The sequence below is a fragment of the Malus sylvestris genome, chromosome 3 (assembly GCF_916048215.2).
Source record: "Malus sylvestris chromosome 3, drMalSylv7.2, whole genome shotgun sequence".
NCBI lineage: Eukaryota > Viridiplantae > Streptophyta > Magnoliopsida > Rosales > Rosaceae > Malus > Malus sylvestris.
In genome coordinates, this window is record NC_062262.1 from 3,828,113 (window position 1) to 3,846,946 (window position 18,834).

The window sequence follows — 18,834 nt, forward strand, 5'->3', positions numbered from 1 at the left end:
GGTCGGCTACTTCTGAGGCATCGTTGGGCCGCTCTGTTGCGTCACATAGGCTCGGCGTGAAGGCGCAGTAGGGAGCTGTGGAGATGGGGCCATGTCATACGCAGCAGGAGATGTTCAACTGCCGGTATTGGGCCACTCTAGAGTTGAATCATTGAGCAAGGGTCGGCTAGGGCCGTGTGATGCGCAGCAAGAAATGGTACTCAACTGCCGGTACATGTTGCTCCTATGTAAAATCTTTTAGGGTGACGAGGACAAAACTTGCTTTCGAGTGTGTCCTTCCAGTGTTGCGTTCGTCAGAAAACTTTACATCCGCCAGGGTCTACGCCTTTATCGTTGCGCGTCTGGATTGGGCAGAATAGTACGTCATGAGGATGATTGCATGCGTTTGAAAGTAAAACTTGTGCTTCTGGGTTGCAACAACTATCGCCAAAGTTAGCTTTTGAATTTTTAATAACATCGATGAGAGCTTTTGAACTGTAGAATACAGGTAGTCGGGCCCCCATCTCTTCTCGCATGATGGTAGAGCTTATTGCTACTTTAGATACTGTTAAACATGTGAATAAGTCCTCCGCTGCTTCTAGGGAGGTGATGTCGGGTACTTCTTCAAGTCCTTGAATGTGCATTGGCGAGCCTCATCCCAAAGTGCATACTTCTCTGCCAAAGCAAAAGAGTCTGCCAGAGTTAGATCTTCTTTCATGATCAATTTTCTGAATAGCGGGTGGTCTGCTGGAAGTCCTTTTTGGAAGGTTGCTCTAGCTATCGAGTCGTTGCATCCAACTATTTTTGCCTTCTCTACTTTGAACCTCCTCACATAGTCGCGAAGCGACTCCTTTGGGTTCTTCTTGACGTTGAACAAATGATCAGACTTCTTTTTGATCGAGCGATAGGATGAATATTCTTTGGTAAAAACCAAAGAAAGTTCGTAGAAATTCCGGATGGATTGTGGCAGCAGGGTGTAGAACCAATCTTGCGCCTCGCCTTGTAGAGTGGTGGCGAATATCTTGCACATGAGATCATCGTTGTTTCGATAAAGGATCATTGCTCTTCGGTAGCGCTTTAAGTGTCTTTCCGGGTCTTCATCCCCTTTGAAAGATGTGAAATGTGGCATGCTGAACTCTCGTGGAGGCTCTGCCTGCTCGATCTCGTCCGTGAAGGGTGACCTGCTTATGTTGGTCATGTTCCGTCGTAGTGCCTCTTCGGTGACCTCGTTGCGTTGGAAATCATGCAATCGCTTGGTCAAAAGTTTCTCTACTTCTTCCTGAATTTGCCTTTGTTGGGGTAGTGGAGCTCTCGGCTTCCCCCAGCCATGACTTGCTGGTCTAGGCTGCTCTTCCATGTGTTTGGCTCGTCTATGCCGCAGATGCAGTGCATGTGGTGCGTTCCTAGCAGGCGAGCGAGTTCTTCGCAGGCTGCTGGTTAAACTTGAGCTGGATTGAGTGACTGCTTCTCTCCGTCCATCGTGCTGCCTACTCTGATGTGAGGTGGATGATGCTCCTTGTGGGCTTAGCCGCGAATGAACACTTTGTCCGGAAGGTTGCTCAGGTTGACTATCGAAACGTGACCCCAATCGTGAATGTATGCTCATCCGTGGGCCTAGTCGAGAGTACACGCTCCTCCGCGCGCTAAGACGGGAGTATACACTATCTCGGGGGCCCAATCGGGAATGTACACTGCCTGAACGTTCGGCTTGTGGCTGGTCGAATGGCTGCTTGCCGGGACGCTGCTGGAAAGGTTCATCTGCCCTTGTCCTACTTCGGGATACCTCGTCCGGGGCACGTTGGATCCCGATGCGTTGCAAAAGTTGATTCACCAAAGTCGTCAGTTGTGCAAGGGCGCTCGTCAACTCTATGACTTGTCGAGACAAGTGTTGTTCGCCATTTGGATTGGAAGAGCTTGGAAGGAATACGCCTCCTTGGGCAGTGGAAATGTGGTAGACTCTGGGCGTGAGATTTGAATTGGGAAATGTCAAATCCGTGAAAAAATATGGTGAGAATGCCCCCGGCTCGATGGTAGGTCCGAATGGTTGAGATAGTCTTGGGTCGACTTGGGCTGCTTGGAAAGCCACTGGAGCAGGATGGGCCGTGAGAGTGGGCTGCTCGTCGGGAGCAGGCTGGGTCACGAGAGCAGACTGCTCGGCAGGAGCAGGTTGGGCCGTGAGAGTGGGCTGCTCGGCGAAAGCAGGCTGGACCATGGGAGTGAGCTGCTCGTCGGGAGCAGGCTGGGTCACGAGAGTAGGCTGCTTGGCAGGAGCAGGCTGGGCCACAGGAGTGGGCTGCTCCACGGAAGCAGGCTGGACCACTGGAGTGGGCTGCTCGTCGGGAGCAGGCTGGGTCACGAGAGTAGGCTGCTTGGCAGGAGCAGGCTGGGCCACGGGAGTGGGCTGCTCGACGGAAGCAGGCTGGACCACAGGAGTGGGCTGCTTGGCAGGAGTAGGCTGGGCCACGGGAGTGGGCTGCTCGACGGAAACAGGCTGGACCACGGGAGTGGGCTACTCGACGAAAGCAGGCTAGACCACGGGAATGGGCTGCTCATCGGGAGCAGGCTAGGTCACGAGAACAGGCTGCTTGGCAGGAGCAGGCTGGGCCACAGGAGTAGGCTGCTCCACGGAAGCAGGCTGGACCACTGGAGTGGGTTGCTCGTCGGGAGCAGGCTGGGTCACGAGAGCAGGCTGCTTGGCAGGAGCAGGCTGGGCACGGGAGTGGGCTGCTCGACGGAAGTAGGCTGGACTACAGGAGTGGGCTGCTTGGTAGGAGTAGGCTGGGCCACGGGTGTGGGCTGCTCGACGGAAGCAGGCTGGACCACGGGAGTGGGCTACTCGACGAAAGCAAGCTGGACCACGGGAGTGGGCTGCTCATCGGGAGCAGGCTGGGTCACGAGAACAGGCTGCTTGGCAGGAGCAGGCTGGGCCACGAGAGTGGGCTGCTCGACGGAAGCAGGCTGCTCAATGCGCTGTGCATGTGAATGCGAGGCTTGGGCTTGGGTCCACGTAAACTTGGATGGCATGGCTTGGGTCGTGGTCTTGGTACCGTAAGCCTTGGATGGCACGGCTCGGGCCGTGGTGAAAGCTCCATGGACCTCGCCACGAATGGCTACCGAAGTAGCCACCGCGGTGGTTCCCATGGTGGCCGTGGTGAAGGCACCATGGACCTCGCCGTGGGTGGCTACCGAGGTAGCCACCGCGGTGGTTCCCATGGTGGAAACTCGTGGTGGTGATGCCGCTCCCCTTATTGTCGCATTTTGCCTCACGGATCTCCGCACTCCCATTTCTTGAACACTAGAATTTTCACTTATGAAATTTTCTAAATTTCTAGCCATTATATTTTGCTTATACGTTTTATCAAAGAACCTTTGCAAGTAAAAAATTCTAATAATAAGAACGTATGAAAAATATTCAAATGGACTAGAAAATAAAGAAAAAACCTTTTTTGTGCGAGAGTCTTCTACGAGTATGGATTTTAACTCTCAATGAAAGCACCAATTTGTGGATGCAAATTTCTTCCTCCTCGATCTTGGACGATTTTGCACCTACAAAACAATTAACACCTTAGGTTAAGGCCAAGAGCCTCATGCGCCCACGATGAATGGGGGGGCTTTGACCGAAGAACCTCCGATGCCAAAGTTAGAATTTAGAGAGAAATAGTGTTTAGAGAATTTTGGGATTTTTGCCAAAGTGTTGGAATTAGCTTTTTGGTGAGAATGAGAGTATATTTATAGGGATAGGAGGTGGCTAGGGTTTTTAGGTTTAATTTAGGTTTAATTAGCCAATTTTATTATGATAAATTGGCTAATTAAACATAAAGGGAATAAATGGATGGTTTTAAAAATGAATGACTATTTTAATAAGGAAAATGGGAAAGATGAGGATGTGAAAAGTGGGGGGCCGGTTTTGGCTATTAATTGGGTGATTTAATTGACTATTAAGGATGATTTTAGGAGATATGGTAGACATATATTATTTAGCTAATTGATTAGCTAAATAATGAAATAGAAAATACTAGGTCTTGGGAAATACCTTATAGAAAGGATTTTGATGAAAGAGGTTTTTAATTGTTACCTTTTTTGGGTACTTTTGACTTGATTGAAAGATGATTGCCCACTGCTCGCGCGTAGGAATCCTTGTATGCCTCGAGGGTATTTTTGTCATCTTTTGTCCAAAAGTTCACGCGTCGCCTAGTGAATATATTTGGCTCCACACTAAGTTTAAGAAATAGTGATAATACAATGTTAAGTTTAAGAAATAGTGAGAGTACCCGTATTTAGTTTTAGAAATACAGTGTTCAGTTTAAGTCTTCTTAGTTTTTGTGAAAGTACCAGGTGTCAATTTTTTTGTTTTTTTAATTATTATATTAAACTTTTTATTAAAGTTTAAGTCTTTTTCATTAAAGTTTGTCATTCTTATTAAATAAAATTATTAGAAGATTTTTAGTTACTAAAAGATTGGAGAAACTATTTTCATTAAGGCTCCCTTAAAATTATTGATACCAGAAACACAACATGATATTGTTTACTTCTAGAGTACATTAATAAATAAATAAATATCATAATATTTTTGGTGAAATAGCAACACCGAATACGGTTGTGTTCCAGATACTTGTGTCTAAATAGGTTGATCTCGTTTTGAGGTTAATTTGAACTTTAATTACAAATAGAATAAATTATAATTATTTTTTTAATACAAACGATATTAATATTTCAAATTATAAAGAAAATTGTAACAATGGTACCTTAACTTCAACCTAATTGGTTTAATGGTTCCTCAACTAAAAATCTATAAACATTGGTCTCTTAACTCATTAAAACGTGCAACTATAGTCATTTTCGTCAACTCTGTTAGAATTCGATTAAAGTGAGTCAGGTTGGAAGATTCATTTCTACAATTGGGTTAAAATTGAAGGATTATTGCTCCAATTAGGTTAAAGTTGATGAATTATTTCTCCAATTGCGTTAAAATTGAGGGATTATTGCTACACAATTTTTGTTATTTGCTTTTCTATGTTTGCTTCTTGATTCAGCTTTATATGAGTGGCACGTGACTCATTTTTATAGAAGTTCTAACGGAGTTGACGAAAATTATCATAACCATGCGTTTTGATGAGTTAAGGAACCAATGATCATGAATTTTTAGTTAGAAAACCATTACTCTAATTAAGTTAAAATTGAAAAATCATTGATACAATTTCCTGTAAATCATACCATCAACAAATACAAACAACAATCGACGAATACAAAAGATATTGACTGAAAAAACAATAGGACGAGAATACCAAGGAAATGGACTGATTCTTGAACAAACAACAATCGACGAATTCAAAAGATATTGACTGACAATCAATAGGACGAAAATACCAACAAAAGACTTTGACTAAAATGCCGGCCAACTAAACTAAACTAGTTTCTATTTCATATTTTAATGTTAAATTTTTTTTTTTGACAACTCCTAAAAAAATTTACAAGTGCCAAAAAATGGATTTTTCCACAACCATACATAAGAGAATTTTCAATTGAAATATGCAAATTTGAGATGTAAATTCTATTTTTATATTTTCGAGAAAATATAAATGAGAATTCTATTATAAGGAAAAAGAGGTAAATTAGGTTTTTATTACATTTCTTGGCCTAGATGGATATTTTACACTCTTCGTTTGAAAGCTTTCTGCCAACTAATAGTGTAAAATAATCATTCCCAGGCATCTTGCATTCCATTAGAGGTGCTCTTAGTTGATCTATTTTCTGAATAAGTACAACACTATACTTCCAGAAAACCAGTTTCTTTTTTGTTCTTGGTTCTAAGAAATATCTATATATTTTGCCCATCATACAAATATGAAATGCAAACGCAAATATTTGTAAGGACAAATTACAAAATTTGATAAATACCAATCCCAGTTGGAAACTTCGCGAACACACACACACACTACACACACAAACTAAAATATAAAAGCAAAGACTCGGTCACCAAAAGACTTCAATAGCATCAATGCCGTCCAGCTGAACTAGACTAGACTAGTTTTTATTTTATATTTACTTTGTCAACAGCTCCTCAAAAAATTATACAAGCGCCGGCCAATGTAATCTTCCGCAACCCGAAATATATAAGAGCATCTTCAAGATGCAAATTGGAGATGGACAGAACCGTGACTTGACAACCTTAAAATGAATTAGCCCTTCTTGACTACTATATATTATATGTAAGGCAGTCGGCTAGTGTTTCCCAGCTGCATGAACTAATCTAATTGCATCAATGCAGCTCCTCCAATTTGATGCAAAAGTGTTACTGTCCCTTGTGTTCCTAGGGTTTATAGGATTGGTGGCACGTCTCTACAACGGGCTTGTTGCGAAGCCAAAGAGGCTTCGATCCTTGTTAACCAAGCAAGGAATTAATGGACCTCCACCTACTATTCTCCTGGGAAATATTTTGGAAATAAAGAAGGCACGAGGCTCCATCAATCCTACAAGTGAACCCCCGACCTCTCACAACTGTGCTGCTCTTCTCTTTCCATTTTTAGAGAAGTGGAGGAAGCTATATGGTATCTATTTGCATATAATTATACATTTAGTATTATGTTTGTGTCATGATCCTCCTCATCACATATGAGGACAACTTCCATGTTGAGGGAAGTTGAGGCTCAATTATAAGCAGTATTAGGCAGAACCTAACCCCTTGTAACTTTATACACGCTTGCAAGATTTTTCCTTTATATGATGTGAGACTTCTACTCCACATCCTCGCACATGTAACGGGGCCGACATATATTTCTACGTCATATCCCCGTATACACTACAAAAGTTTTCTAAGAAGTACTTGAGGAAGCTATATGTGGTATATGCATATAGAATATAGCATGAATTGCCAATTTAGTCCCTGAATTATCATCTAAGTGAAAATTAGGTCCCTAAACTATTTTTTTTCAGAAAAATTAGTCATTGAATTATAAAAATCTGCCAATTACATCCCTAATATAAGATTTGAAGCTACTATATTCAATTTTCTGTCAATTTAAGTCATGTTACTTGCATGTGATACACATTAGAGGGTAAATTGGTAATTTTTCATAAAGAAATAGTGTATGAAAACTTTGAAGGGTAAATTAGACGTTTGATTCGCAACCTATATAATGCTAAAGGCTTATAGGCAAGAAAAGGACTGTATTACACTCTAAAGTGTGTCAAGTGACTTAAGTTGACGAAAAATTGGATAAAATAATTTTAAATATAATAGTAGGGATGAAATTAGTAATTTTTAATGAATTTAGGGACTTATTTTACAGAAAAAATAATTTAGATACCTAATTTTCACTGAAGTGATAGTTTAGGGACTAAATTGACACTTCACCATATATACATACATACATATTTATGGACGTTATCTATGATGCAAAATTAATTAAGTTTCTTTCTTCTGAATAATGACGTTTATGTCTGCTAAAGGATAGTGGAAAATATTCTACAGGTGAAGTATTTGTGTTTGCACTTGGAAACACACAAATATTATATGTGAACCAGCCTGACGCAGTGAGGGACATTACAACATGCACATCCTTGGACTTGGGGAAACCAACGTATCAATTTAAAGAGCGCGGTCCTTTGCTTGGTCAAGGTATTTTAACCTCAAATGGCACCTCGTGGGTGCATCAGCGCAAAATCATTGCTCCTGAACTATACATGGAGAAAGTTAAGGTATATATGCTCTTAAGCAGTTGTTATTTAACGATCAAGGCTGTAGTAATATTTGTAGTGATGGTCCTTTGGTATCATATTAGAAATAAAAAGAAGGTAGGAAAAAAAAAATCTCTAGGCCACATTATTTGTTTTGATTGTGGTTATATATGGTCACCCTGCAGGGAATGGTTAATTTAATCACGGAGTCTACAATTACTCTGATAAATTCGTGGAACAGTAGAATCGAGGCAGAGGGAGGACTTTCTGACATGAAAATAGACAGCTACATTGGAAGCTTCTCTGGCGATGCTATCTCAAGAGCTTGTTTTGGAAGCAACTATTCCAAAGGGGAGGAGATATTTCAGAAACTAAAGCAAATCCAGGAGGCAATGGGGAGGAAAGCTTTTCTGGCCGGAATTCCTGGAATGAGGTACTCACTTGGGAAAACGTACCCATAAGTGGGATGCTGTTGTAGTGGTATCTCAAGCCAATCATGTGCTACCAAACATATTAACATTCCCATACAACAATAGTTGATTGGCTTTACTATCATGGCATCCCTGTTGAGGAGAACTTCTCCTATGCCATTTGGTCTTCCTTATATAAATCCATAACCAACTATAAAAAATTTGGACAAATCTATGTTTATCACATTTACGTACATTTGCGGTAACATCTTTGGTAGGTATACAGGTAATCTCGCATAAGTGACACATGATCTGCAAATGTTTTACAAATAACATTATTCTATAGCTCAATACTTGTTTACCCGTTATCTTAATTAATTGCAATCTTGTTGCAGGCACCTTCCCACTAAGAGCAATAGGGAAGTTTGGGCCTTAGAAAAGGAGGCTAGCGCTTTGATACTGCAGGTAGTGAAGGAAAGGCGGGCAGCAGAAAATGAGAAAGACTTATTGCAAATTATTCTTGAGAGTGCTAAAAACAGTAACCTTAGCCAAGAGGCAACAGACCGCTTCATCGTTGATAACTGCAAGAACATATACTTGGCCGGGTATGAAACCACAGCAGTTGCAGCCACATGGTGCCTCATGCTGTTGGCTTCGAACCAAGAATGGCAAGAACGTGTGAGAGCGGAGGCCCTTCAAGTTTGCCAGGGACACATTCCAGATGCTGATATGGTTCGCAACATGAAACAGGTATATGATCTTTACATGATTACTGCATATGTTTTCTTATTAAGACATGGTAGTATATAACTCCCTGATTAAGATATATGTTTTACATGATCAACGTCTAGAATTTTTCATGTTCGACAACTACATTGTTTTATATAATCTCAAGTTGGGAATTAAAGTCTTGCATGGTAGCGTACAACGTCTAGTCTTTAAACTCATTGACATTTAAATTTCTGGGTTGCCCGTATCAGTTACCATAAATTTGACTGTTTGAATGATGTGTGCAGCTAACAATGGTGATTCATGAATCATTGCGCCTATATCCCCCGGTTAGTGTGGTGTCAAGGGAGGCTTTCAAGGACATGAAGTTCGGGGACATTCATGTTCCAAAGGGTATCAATGTTTGGACAATGGTGATAACATTGCACACTGATCCGAAACTATGGGGACCAGATTCTTATGCGTTCAACCCCAATAGGTTTGCAAATGGAATCACAGGTGCTTGCAAGCTTCCACAGTTGTACATGCCATTCGGAGTTGGTCCTCGAGTGTGTCTTGGACAGTACTTTGCCATGGTTGAACTCAAGGTTCTGATAGCTCTCATAGTATCCAACTTCTCCTTCTCCCTTTCTCCCAAGTACCGCCATGCTCCTACTCTTAGATTGGTCGTAGAGCCGGAACATGGTGTTGATCTCTTGGTGAAGAAGTTATAACAAGGAGAAGCTACAATCGTGCTGAAGAATAAGAGAGGTTGGTTGGGTTCCCTCCTCTCTAGAGTTTAGTTTGTTCACTTGTAAGCTTTTTATTGATATCGCTGGTTCCAATTGGGCTTGTTTTTTTGCACTGCTTGTAACTATATATTGAAATTTCATAATAACATGTTCGTTTTTCTTCCATCCCCCGTCAATTTAAAATAGCTATATTGGTCGTCAATTCCATTAATTCAACTCTAAACTCTAGATCCAACTAGAAAAACTTCCCCCGCGCTGCTGTAGGTTTTGAAACTGCAATATAGGACATACATGAATCATTTTGACATAAAGGAGCCAACTTTCTCCCTCCAGTGATCCAAATTCCCGAAACTCCTAAACATAGTAAATCCATTAGCAATTTGTTGATGTTTCTTTGTTTTATTTAGTCTAAAGATCGAAATATATAATGATTTACATATATATGGAGTAAAGAAGTGGTGCAACCATTAGCAATGGAGTAAAGATTGTGTTTTGTGTGTGATTATGTGAGAATTTTAATTCAATTTCTGAATTTTCATTGTTTTTCCTGGTAATTGAGGAGGGTAGTTAAGTTATTTGAATCTGTGGAAGTATCGATACGAACCGAAATGGAAAACAACAAAAAGACATAGGATTGAGTGCTCCCAGAGAATCAATTTGAATATGAGGCCAGAAAGTATGAACAAGAGTGCTAGGTTCCCTAATAGACTACTGAGACAGTTGGGTGGCTGCATGCGAAAGGCACGAGCATATAACAGCTTGGACGGCAAATTATTCTGTCTACAACCTAACGACACAGCCAATAGTGCGTAAAAAACAACACAGTGTGCAGAGTCTGCAAACTTGTCTTAAAAATTGGCAAAGAAATCAAAACATGAAAAATTTAGACGAAGTAAGGCATTTGATTTAAAATCACAATAAACATAACCTAAATTACATCACTACAAACACAAACAAAAGAAAATGAAATATTCCCCTTTTGGTAGCTAAGAAAACCAAAAAAAAGTGAAGAAGTTTTTGTCCCTTAGAAAATACACACAAAATTCCAACCAGAAATTACAATTCCCACAAATCCAACAACAAATCAACAAAACCCCATGATCCCATTTTCCTTCCCAAATTTTCCAGGCGACCAAACAGACCCCAACCCAACCCTAATCCCCAAATTTCTCAATCAAACACCACTCAATCACCCATCAAAAACCAAAGAAATTCAAGAAAACGAAGAATGCAACAGTTTGTTTCTTATCAAAATAGATCCCTCTTAAGAAAGGGACTTATATGCACTAAATTTGAATACTAATTAGGAGGCAAACCCACAAATTTCTAATCAAAAAATTCCTAATCAATCAAGTTACCAAAGTCCTAAATTCCTAATCACAAAAAATCACACTGATCAAATTAAAACCCCGAATTAAAACGCATCTAATTATAAAACTATATTAAAAATGAATATTTCATCATTTTGGTATAGCAGCCTAAAGCCTCATTAAAAAGAGAAAAAGAAAAAATACAGAGAGATAGAATACAGCAGCATAATCAATCAAGTTGATGCATATTTCAATCGACCCTCATTGAAAACAGAAAAATACAGCAGCATAAAGTATAACAGAAGCTTGGAAATGGAAAAGGAACATGCAATTAGGTTTCTTCAGAAGCAAAAAGCTATTAAGAACCCAGAGAGAGAAAATACAATCTAATCAATCCCTAATTTATAAGCACATAGGCCAAACAGTAAAATAACAAATGACAAAAAAAAATTCTTACATTTTTAATCACATCCAACAGTAAAAGTCAGCCCTGCCAATGTTGGATTGTTTTCAGTTGCAACAACATAGATTACCACATAAAAACTGTGTTTGGTTAAATGATTTATAAATGCAAAAACTATGTTTGGTTAAACATTTCAAACACAAAATGACAATCAATTAAAAAGTAACTGAACAAAAACCAAATCATACTGGCTCGACTCCGCTGTCTTCCCTTCTTGAAAACCAAGCAGCTTAAGTAACTCAGATGCCCCAAAATCAACTAGTTATTCAGGGTCGCCTGGACTGTTTTTATGAAAACCGTCGATTGTGAACACGCTGAAACTAAGTTTGGTACCAAAAGATTTCAAACTTGAATTGTTTGTAAATATAGCAGCTTTCATCCCCATGAACCTGAAACGTTATAAAAAAAACACAACTTATTAACTATTTGAATTTGATATGTTTTCATAGAAATTCCTTCTGCAAGCATCCTATGTTGAAGAATCAACGCCAGCCCAAAAGGCCCATATTTAATTAAGCCCAGTTTATTTGTGAAGAAATTCCTACATAACTCTAGAATAAGAAGTTGGTTAGCAAACCAAATTCTAGAGTAATCTAAAACACTAAAGAATAATCTAGATGGGCATTCTTAGCCAAGTAATAAAGTCGGCTACTAAGAAGGGCTTGTACGTCGGTGCAGTGTGTGCATGAATATGCACTAGAAAGTGCTAGTCGGCAAACATGCCTATAAATATGGGTGTGGTGCTATGTAACCAATCAATCAAGAAAGAACCAATCAAGAAGAAGTAAGAATAATCTTGTGAGGAGTGTGAGCAGTCTAGAGTTTGTCTCTAGAAAATAAGTGAGTGTCATTGCTTCTAAAGTGTCTTTGAGAGTTTTGTGTGTTGTAATATTTTGTGTGTAATACAAGTAATTTGTTTACTTGTGTTGCCTTTCCAACACTTGTGTTAGAGTTGTGTACTCTAAGTTTTTTTCCTCAACATCCTACAAAAACTCTACTGCATTAGCGCAATCATTTCAGGCAAATATATATTATAGTTAATCCAAAAAGAAGAAATAATCACAAAGATTCTTAACAAATTGGCCATCAAGAGAAGGTCACGCATTAAACAAAAGAGCGAAACTCGAAAGTATACACGATAAAGAAAATGAAGATCAAATTACCTATGAGCTCCTTCAGCACAAAAACCAAGCAACCTCACTAGATTCTTACGGCGAACACGGCCAATCGCTTCCACTTTGACCTTAAACTCCTTCTCGGCTTGTCCCGTGAACGAAGCAAAGTAGAATCATCAAGCTGTCTCACGCCAAATTCCCCACTACAAAGCTCATGCAGCAGTTAGAACAAAAATAGTATATTAGCCCAAAATACATGAAAAATCTAAATTTAACTAACACCCCAAACAACTTTTAGGAACAAGAATCATCAAATGTCTTATAAAATGTGTTGCAGTTAATCAGCCTCAATTGCTTAATTAAATACAATGAATTTGAAAATTTTGACGTTTCAATCAGCAATGTATGTACAACAAACTTTTATAAATAGCTAATTTCCCCCTAACGCTAGATTTAAAAAATTTCATCCAATTTTTTACCCATTTTGATCATGCGGACAACACATGACAATTGTATAGGGACAAAAAGAATGGAAAATTGGTTGGATGAAAATTGAATGAAAAATTTAAAATCTAATGGTAGGGGGAATTGGCTATTTATAAAATTTTAGGAGAATAATCGGCTAAAGTTAAAGTTTAGGGGGAAATTGGCTAATTATAAAAGTTTAGGGGGCAAACCGACAAATAGCTCAGAAAAAAGAACTTGCGGGCAGCAATGGAACCCAGAAATACAGATGAACTTCATCGCTTCTAACGGGACCAAAGGGCCGGAACCACTACTCCTGGACTTGATTTCCGACGAGGGGAGCAGCGGCCGCCCCTATGTAGCTTCACCATAAGTCATTCTGACTTCAGGTTGTGAGTATGCCCTAGCGCTGGTGGTGAGAGCAACCAATCTTCCCCTAAACTTTTTCGAATAAAAAATATATGGCCTTCAAAAGTTAAGATGGAAATTTGATAAAAGAACGAGCTTGGGGTTCTGCTCTTTAGATTTTTCTTTGTTCTCTTGTTTTAAGCCTGTATTACCTTGGTTGTTCCAATTCCGTTTAGGTTTGTGCATAATTTATGTTTTAAGCCTGCGACAGTTTTCTCGTTGGCTGTTTATCCTACTAGCCAGGGTTTTTGTGCTTTAGCTAGGGTTTAGGACTCCACCAAGGGAGGCTACAGGAGTTCTAAAACCATATGGATTTGAAGTCTTGTTAGACGGCATCAAGAAAGATTTGGGAGGTTAATTATCGACAGGACTCTAGCTAGGACCTCCAACGTGTATAAATATACAAGGGTCTCTCTGCACATGCTAACACACTCAACAAAAGGCTTTCTATTCTCCATCCACCTTGGTGCTTAAGCAATCTTTTCTCGTGATCAGTGGCTGCTCCAGGTTTGTCAAATTATCATTAGTGTTTTAATTAAATATTAGATTGTCACTTAATACTACGGTTTAGTGGTATTCCTCTTCACTTGTAAGTGAGAGTTCTTAGGTTCGATTATTGCGAATTTGAACCACATTATTGTTAGTCCATTGTGAGGCTAAGCTAACCCCTCCCCTTAGTGTAGATAATATCGTTTGTTAAGAATTAATTATTAGATTAAGTGATAGATTTTATAGGATTAAAGAGGATTAAAGACTTCTACAAAATTCATATGGATTTTAAAGAATTTGAATGGATTGTGGTGGATTGTGGTGGAAGGATTTGAAATCCTAGGGGGTGAGGTTGGATTCTTTTTAGTCTTGGTTATATATACTTTTTGCTCTCAAATCCCACAAAATCCACAATTTATTGAAATCCTCCAAAATCTTTTTTTTTTTGATACAAGATTTGGATGGATTTTAAAATCCTTTAAAATCTTTTAATTGACTACACGTAGATTTGAATGGATTCTACAATCCTTTAAAATCTTTTAATTGACTACACTAGGATTTTAAAGTCTTTTAAAATCCTCTCAAATCCGAATTTGACTACACCTAGTTTAACATCCCTATGAATTACATGTTGGCAATTAGTATTAGTATTATTATTATTATTATTCTTATTTTATTTGTTTTCTTATGAGCCAAGGATTAGGATTCCTTACCGGTTAAGTTTATGATTTCTTACTCATTAGGTATTAGGGTTTGCTTTAGTTTTCTTTATGAATAAGTTACCTTGTAACTCGTAGAATAATAAGTCATGGCAAGATGTAGTCATCTCAGCATATTTATAGTCTTTGTTTTTTTGGTAATAAAGTAATATTCGTAGTATTGTAATCAATTTGTTTGTTGTTTGTCTGGTGTTTTTCGTTACACAATCACGCAATTCTCATATGATGTATTCTAAATTGAGGATAAAGACAAAACCAAATGAACACAATTCTGCTAGTAGATTTCCTATCCAACATATGCATTCCCACAGGTAAATATATAAATAAATTAAAACGAATCTTGCAATTTAAATAACGTTTCTTATGCCACTTAGTATTACGGTTTAGTGGTATTTCTCTTCACTTGTAAGTGAGAGATCTTAGATCCGATTCTTGTCAAAGGCGAATTTGAACTTCATTATTGCTGGCCATTATGAAGATAAGCCTTATCATTAAAAGATTGGATTTTCGCCCAGAAGCGGTTAATGCACGAGGAGATAACGGATTTTTGAATCCACGATTTAGCTTTCATATACGGGTTTCCACTCTCTTCCCCTTAATGTATATAATATCGTTTGTTAAAAAAAAATTAATTTTTTTTATATAAAATAGTAATGCATTTATTCATCAGAATGAATAGATATAACTAAAAACTGGAACAATAATACAAGAATATTCATCAATGTTAGAATACCAAAAAAAGGAACACCTTTTAGGATTGAGAAATCTTGAGAAATTAAACATTAGATTTTTATAAAATTTACTTTGTTGATGATTGGATTATTATTAAGTGTTGATTAAGCTGCTTATTTCCTATTGGTGACATCGATGTGTGATTAATTACAAATCTTTGTGATTAATTTATGCCTACTGCATTTACTTAAGGGAGGGTCCGCGGCGCATAAAAACACAATGCTATAGAGATTTCAAAGTTACATGATCGGTCATCAGCGTATCAAAAAGTTATATGATCGGAAAGTTTCAAGGCAATGGCGAAGGACCTTAACATCTTTTCTACAGTTTATCTCAAGATCGGAGTGAGGGAGTTTTGTACAACGGTTGATACTCTAACTCGGCGTGAGCCTAATTCAATGCTTGCTGCAATGTTTAGTGGACGTCATGTTGTCCATCAGGACCCGGAAACGGGATTTGTTTTCATCGACAGGGATGGCAAACATTTTCGGCACATCCTTAACTGGTTAAGGGATGGAGTTGTTCCCTCGCCGGAAGAATTTTCCAAATATTCGGAACTTGTAAGAGAGGCGGAGTATTATCAACTACTTGGTCTAAGAGATATAATACAGGCTTTTCTAAACATGAGGAAGGATGATGATCAAAACACTGAAAAGTTGGGTGCAGAACTAACGCGCATTGATATCATCAAATCATGTATAAAATCAAATGAGAGAATCCGGCTTCGAGGCGTTAACCTCTCCGGCCTTAACCTTTCGAACTTGGACTTGACAAACATTGACTTCAGTTATGCATGTCTGAGAAATGTGTGTTTCAAGGGTTGTGATCTTCGAGGTTCAAACTTTAATCACGCGGATGCTGAGGGTGCCATCTTTCAACATGCTAGTCTGCAAAGTTCTGAATTTATTGGGGCGAATCTCCGCAACGCTTTATTTGTTGGTGCTAACCTTTACAACGCAAATTTGATATCTGCAGAGCTCCATGGTGCTGATCTTACAAATGCAAATTTAGAGGCGGCCAGTCTGGATAAGGCATACTTGATGAGTCTTTAGATGATGTCCAATACATATTTTAAGGATGCAAATCTTGAAGGTGCTTGTGGAGAAGATGTGAATTGGCAACATTCCGAGAGTGCACAATTTTCTGGTGTTATTCATTGACGGGTTTAAATTTTCTTGCTCCTCTCATTAGGCTTGTTTTTCTTTACCTTAATATGTCTCGTTGGAGCTACAAACCTAAATTTTGTTTGAATTTTTATTCAGTCCTTTGGATTGAGTACACCGATTTAGGGGGTGTATTCAATTGGAAATTTGAGTGATTTCAACAAATTTATAAATTCATGGATTTTTATAGAATCTAATTGATTTGTAGAGATTTCATGTAAAATTTTGATTCAATTCTCTCGAAATCTCATGGGGAGAGGTGAGATTTGTAGATGATTAATATACACTACAAAATCTCTCAAATTCCCTCAAATTCCTCAACTTTTTCAAATTCTTTAAAATCAAATTTTAATTGAATACATCTGGAATGTTATAAACTTTTTTTAAAATTCTAATTGAATACACCCGAATTTCTTAGGATTTTAATAAACTATCTTAAACTCCTGATTGAATACACATTGAATTTTAGAGAATCACTTAAAATTTTGATTGAATACCCCTAGATTCATTAAAAGAATTAAAATTCCTTAAAATCCTAATTGAATACAGTGACAGACATGGTTATTTGCATGAACTTGTAACACCACGTCTTCAGACAAACTGTGAGATGACACTAGTTTCACTCAGCTATATCTGTTAGAGACGAAGGTGCAGTTTAATCATATCATTTATAACATTAAAGAGAACTTGTCTCTCTACAATTGAGTTTTGTTAACTTGTTCCAATTCCGTTTAGGATTTGATCATATATGTTATAGGGTGCCTTCGATCTGTATCCAGTTCATGAACCCTTTCACGTTTTCGTAAACAGACTGTAGAACTCTTACATAGAAAGAGAAAGCTATGAACATGGAGAAGAAAGCATCATCTTCATTTATCGGGGCAAGTCTCCGTTTAGGCATAATTCAATACTTGCTGCAATGCTGCAACGTTTAGTGGACGTCGTGTTGTCTTGTCCATCGGGACCCTGAAAAGGGATATGGTTTCATTCGAAAGGATGGCATACTTGTTTCTCTAAACAAGATGGAGGATGATCAAATGTTGAGAGTTGTCCCATATCGGTGAAGGACAAGGTTTGCTATGTGCTTATATGGTTTTGGGCTACTTCCCATATTGTCAATTGGTTTTACGGTGGAACCTCAATTTCATTATGGTATCAGAGCAAGGTTGTCCACGTGTGAAGCCCAACGGTCACACTCACTCCATGTCACCCAGTTGTTGTCCACATATAGGATTGAAAATTTACCACACGTGCGGGGGCGTGCTGAGAGTTGTCCCACTTCGGTGAGGGACAAAGTTTGCTCTGTGTTTATATGGTCTTTAACTACTTCCCATATTGTTAATTGATTTTATAGTCGAACCTCTCTAGCCTTCACCTTTCGAAACTAGACTTGGCAGACGCAACTAGACTTGGCAGACGCTGACTTCAGTTATGTGGACGCTGAGGGTGAGGGTGCAGTCTTTGAAGATGCTTTTTGCTTGGAAGGTTGTGAATTTGGAGGTGCAAATCTCCGTGACGCTTTATTTGTTGATCTGCCAACCTTTACAAACCATATTTGATACCTTAACCAACTAACCTAAAGCCTAAAGAGTTACAGATGTGACGTTAAGTAATGTAGGTATACCTTTTGGGTATAATAGAGAGACCAAACTTTTAAAATAAATTTACAAACCAATTGATGTGTCGCCAGTAGAAAATAAGCACGGTAATCAACGCTTAAGTAATAATTTAATTATCAACAACCATATCATTTGGTTTGCATATTTGGATTAAAAAATGGGGTGTGATATCCACACACCCATTTTTACTTCTCACACACCCTTCTAATTTTCGGTCGTCGGATTGGATGGATTGAAGAAGATTAACGGATATAAATTAACAAAGGGTGTGTGAGAAGTAAACATGGATGTGTGGATAGCACATCCCTAAAAAATTTGGTCTTCCTGATATTATCCATACTTTTTTTTTTGCGTTGAGTTTGAATTCCTTGTCACTTCACCCACCCCCTCCCACAACCAAGAACAACTTAATACATTGACATGTGGAGAAAAAAAATTCAATGATTATGTATTACTGGATAGGAGATGCTACGTGTTAGTGAACTGATTTCATGTAAATCATTATCCCCCCACCCACGAGGGTATTCATTCCACTTTGTGAGGAGATTATATTTTACACAAAATTTATCTAGATTTTGAGAAAATTTTGATAATGTGCGCACATGGAGAAACACACTTGTCTAGCCAAACTTTACAAAGACCAAATATGAGGTGAGACAGTATCATTCAATGCAACAAATATTTTAACGGTTAAATTTGATTTTTACTATCATATAAACTTTTTATTTTAAGGGGGTGTATTAAATTGGGATTTTGAGAGATTTTAATTCTTTTAATGAATCTAGGAGTATTCAATCAGGATTTTAAGTGATTATTTGAAATTCA

General features: G+C 38.5%; 2 protein-coding genes across 2 annotated transcripts; both read left to right on the forward strand.

The window, feature by feature from the left end:
* Positions 1 to 6,241: 6,241 nt before the first annotated feature.
* LOC126616675 (cytochrome P450 714C2-like) lies at positions 6,242 to 9,560 on the forward strand. Its single transcript, XM_050284762.1, has 5 exons — positions 6,242 to 6,527; positions 7,451 to 7,677; positions 7,842 to 8,089; positions 8,462 to 8,816; positions 9,083 to 9,560. The coding sequence occupies exons 1-5, from the start codon at positions 6,242 to 6,244 to the stop codon at positions 9,506 to 9,508; spliced, it is 1,542 nt and encodes a 513-aa protein (XP_050140719.1). The 3' UTR covers positions 9,509 to 9,560.
* Positions 9,561 to 13,709: 4,149 nt separating this feature from the next.
* On the forward strand, positions 13,710 to 16,383 carry LOC126616676 (FH protein interacting protein FIP2-like). Its single transcript, XM_050284763.1, has 2 exons — positions 13,710 to 13,794; positions 15,420 to 16,383. Exon 2 carries the CDS (start codon positions 15,524 to 15,526, stop codon positions 16,277 to 16,279), a length of 756 nt encoding a protein of 251 aa, XP_050140720.1. The 5' UTR covers positions 13,710 to 13,794; positions 15,420 to 15,523; the 3' UTR covers positions 16,280 to 16,383.
* Positions 16,384 to 18,834: the final 2,451 nt, after the last annotated feature.

Excerpts from the sequence above, each read along its gene's own strand:
- LOC126616676 (XM_050284763.1), top strand. The coding sequence starts at position 15,524 with ATGGCGAAGGACCTTAACATCTTTTCTACAGTTTATCTCAAGATCGGA.
- LOC126616675 (XM_050284762.1), top strand. The coding sequence starts at position 6,242 with ATGCAGCTCCTCCAATTTGATGCAAAAGTGTTACTGTCCCTTGTGTTC. Across the intron at positions 7,678-7,841 it reads TATACATGGAGAAAGTTAAG|GGAATGGTTAATTTAATCAC; the intron begins GTATATATGCTC and ends GTCACCCTGCAG. Across the intron at positions 8,090-8,461 it reads GCCGGAATTCCTGGAATGAG|GCACCTTCCCACTAAGAGCA; the intron begins GTACTCACTTGG and ends ATCTTGTTGCAG.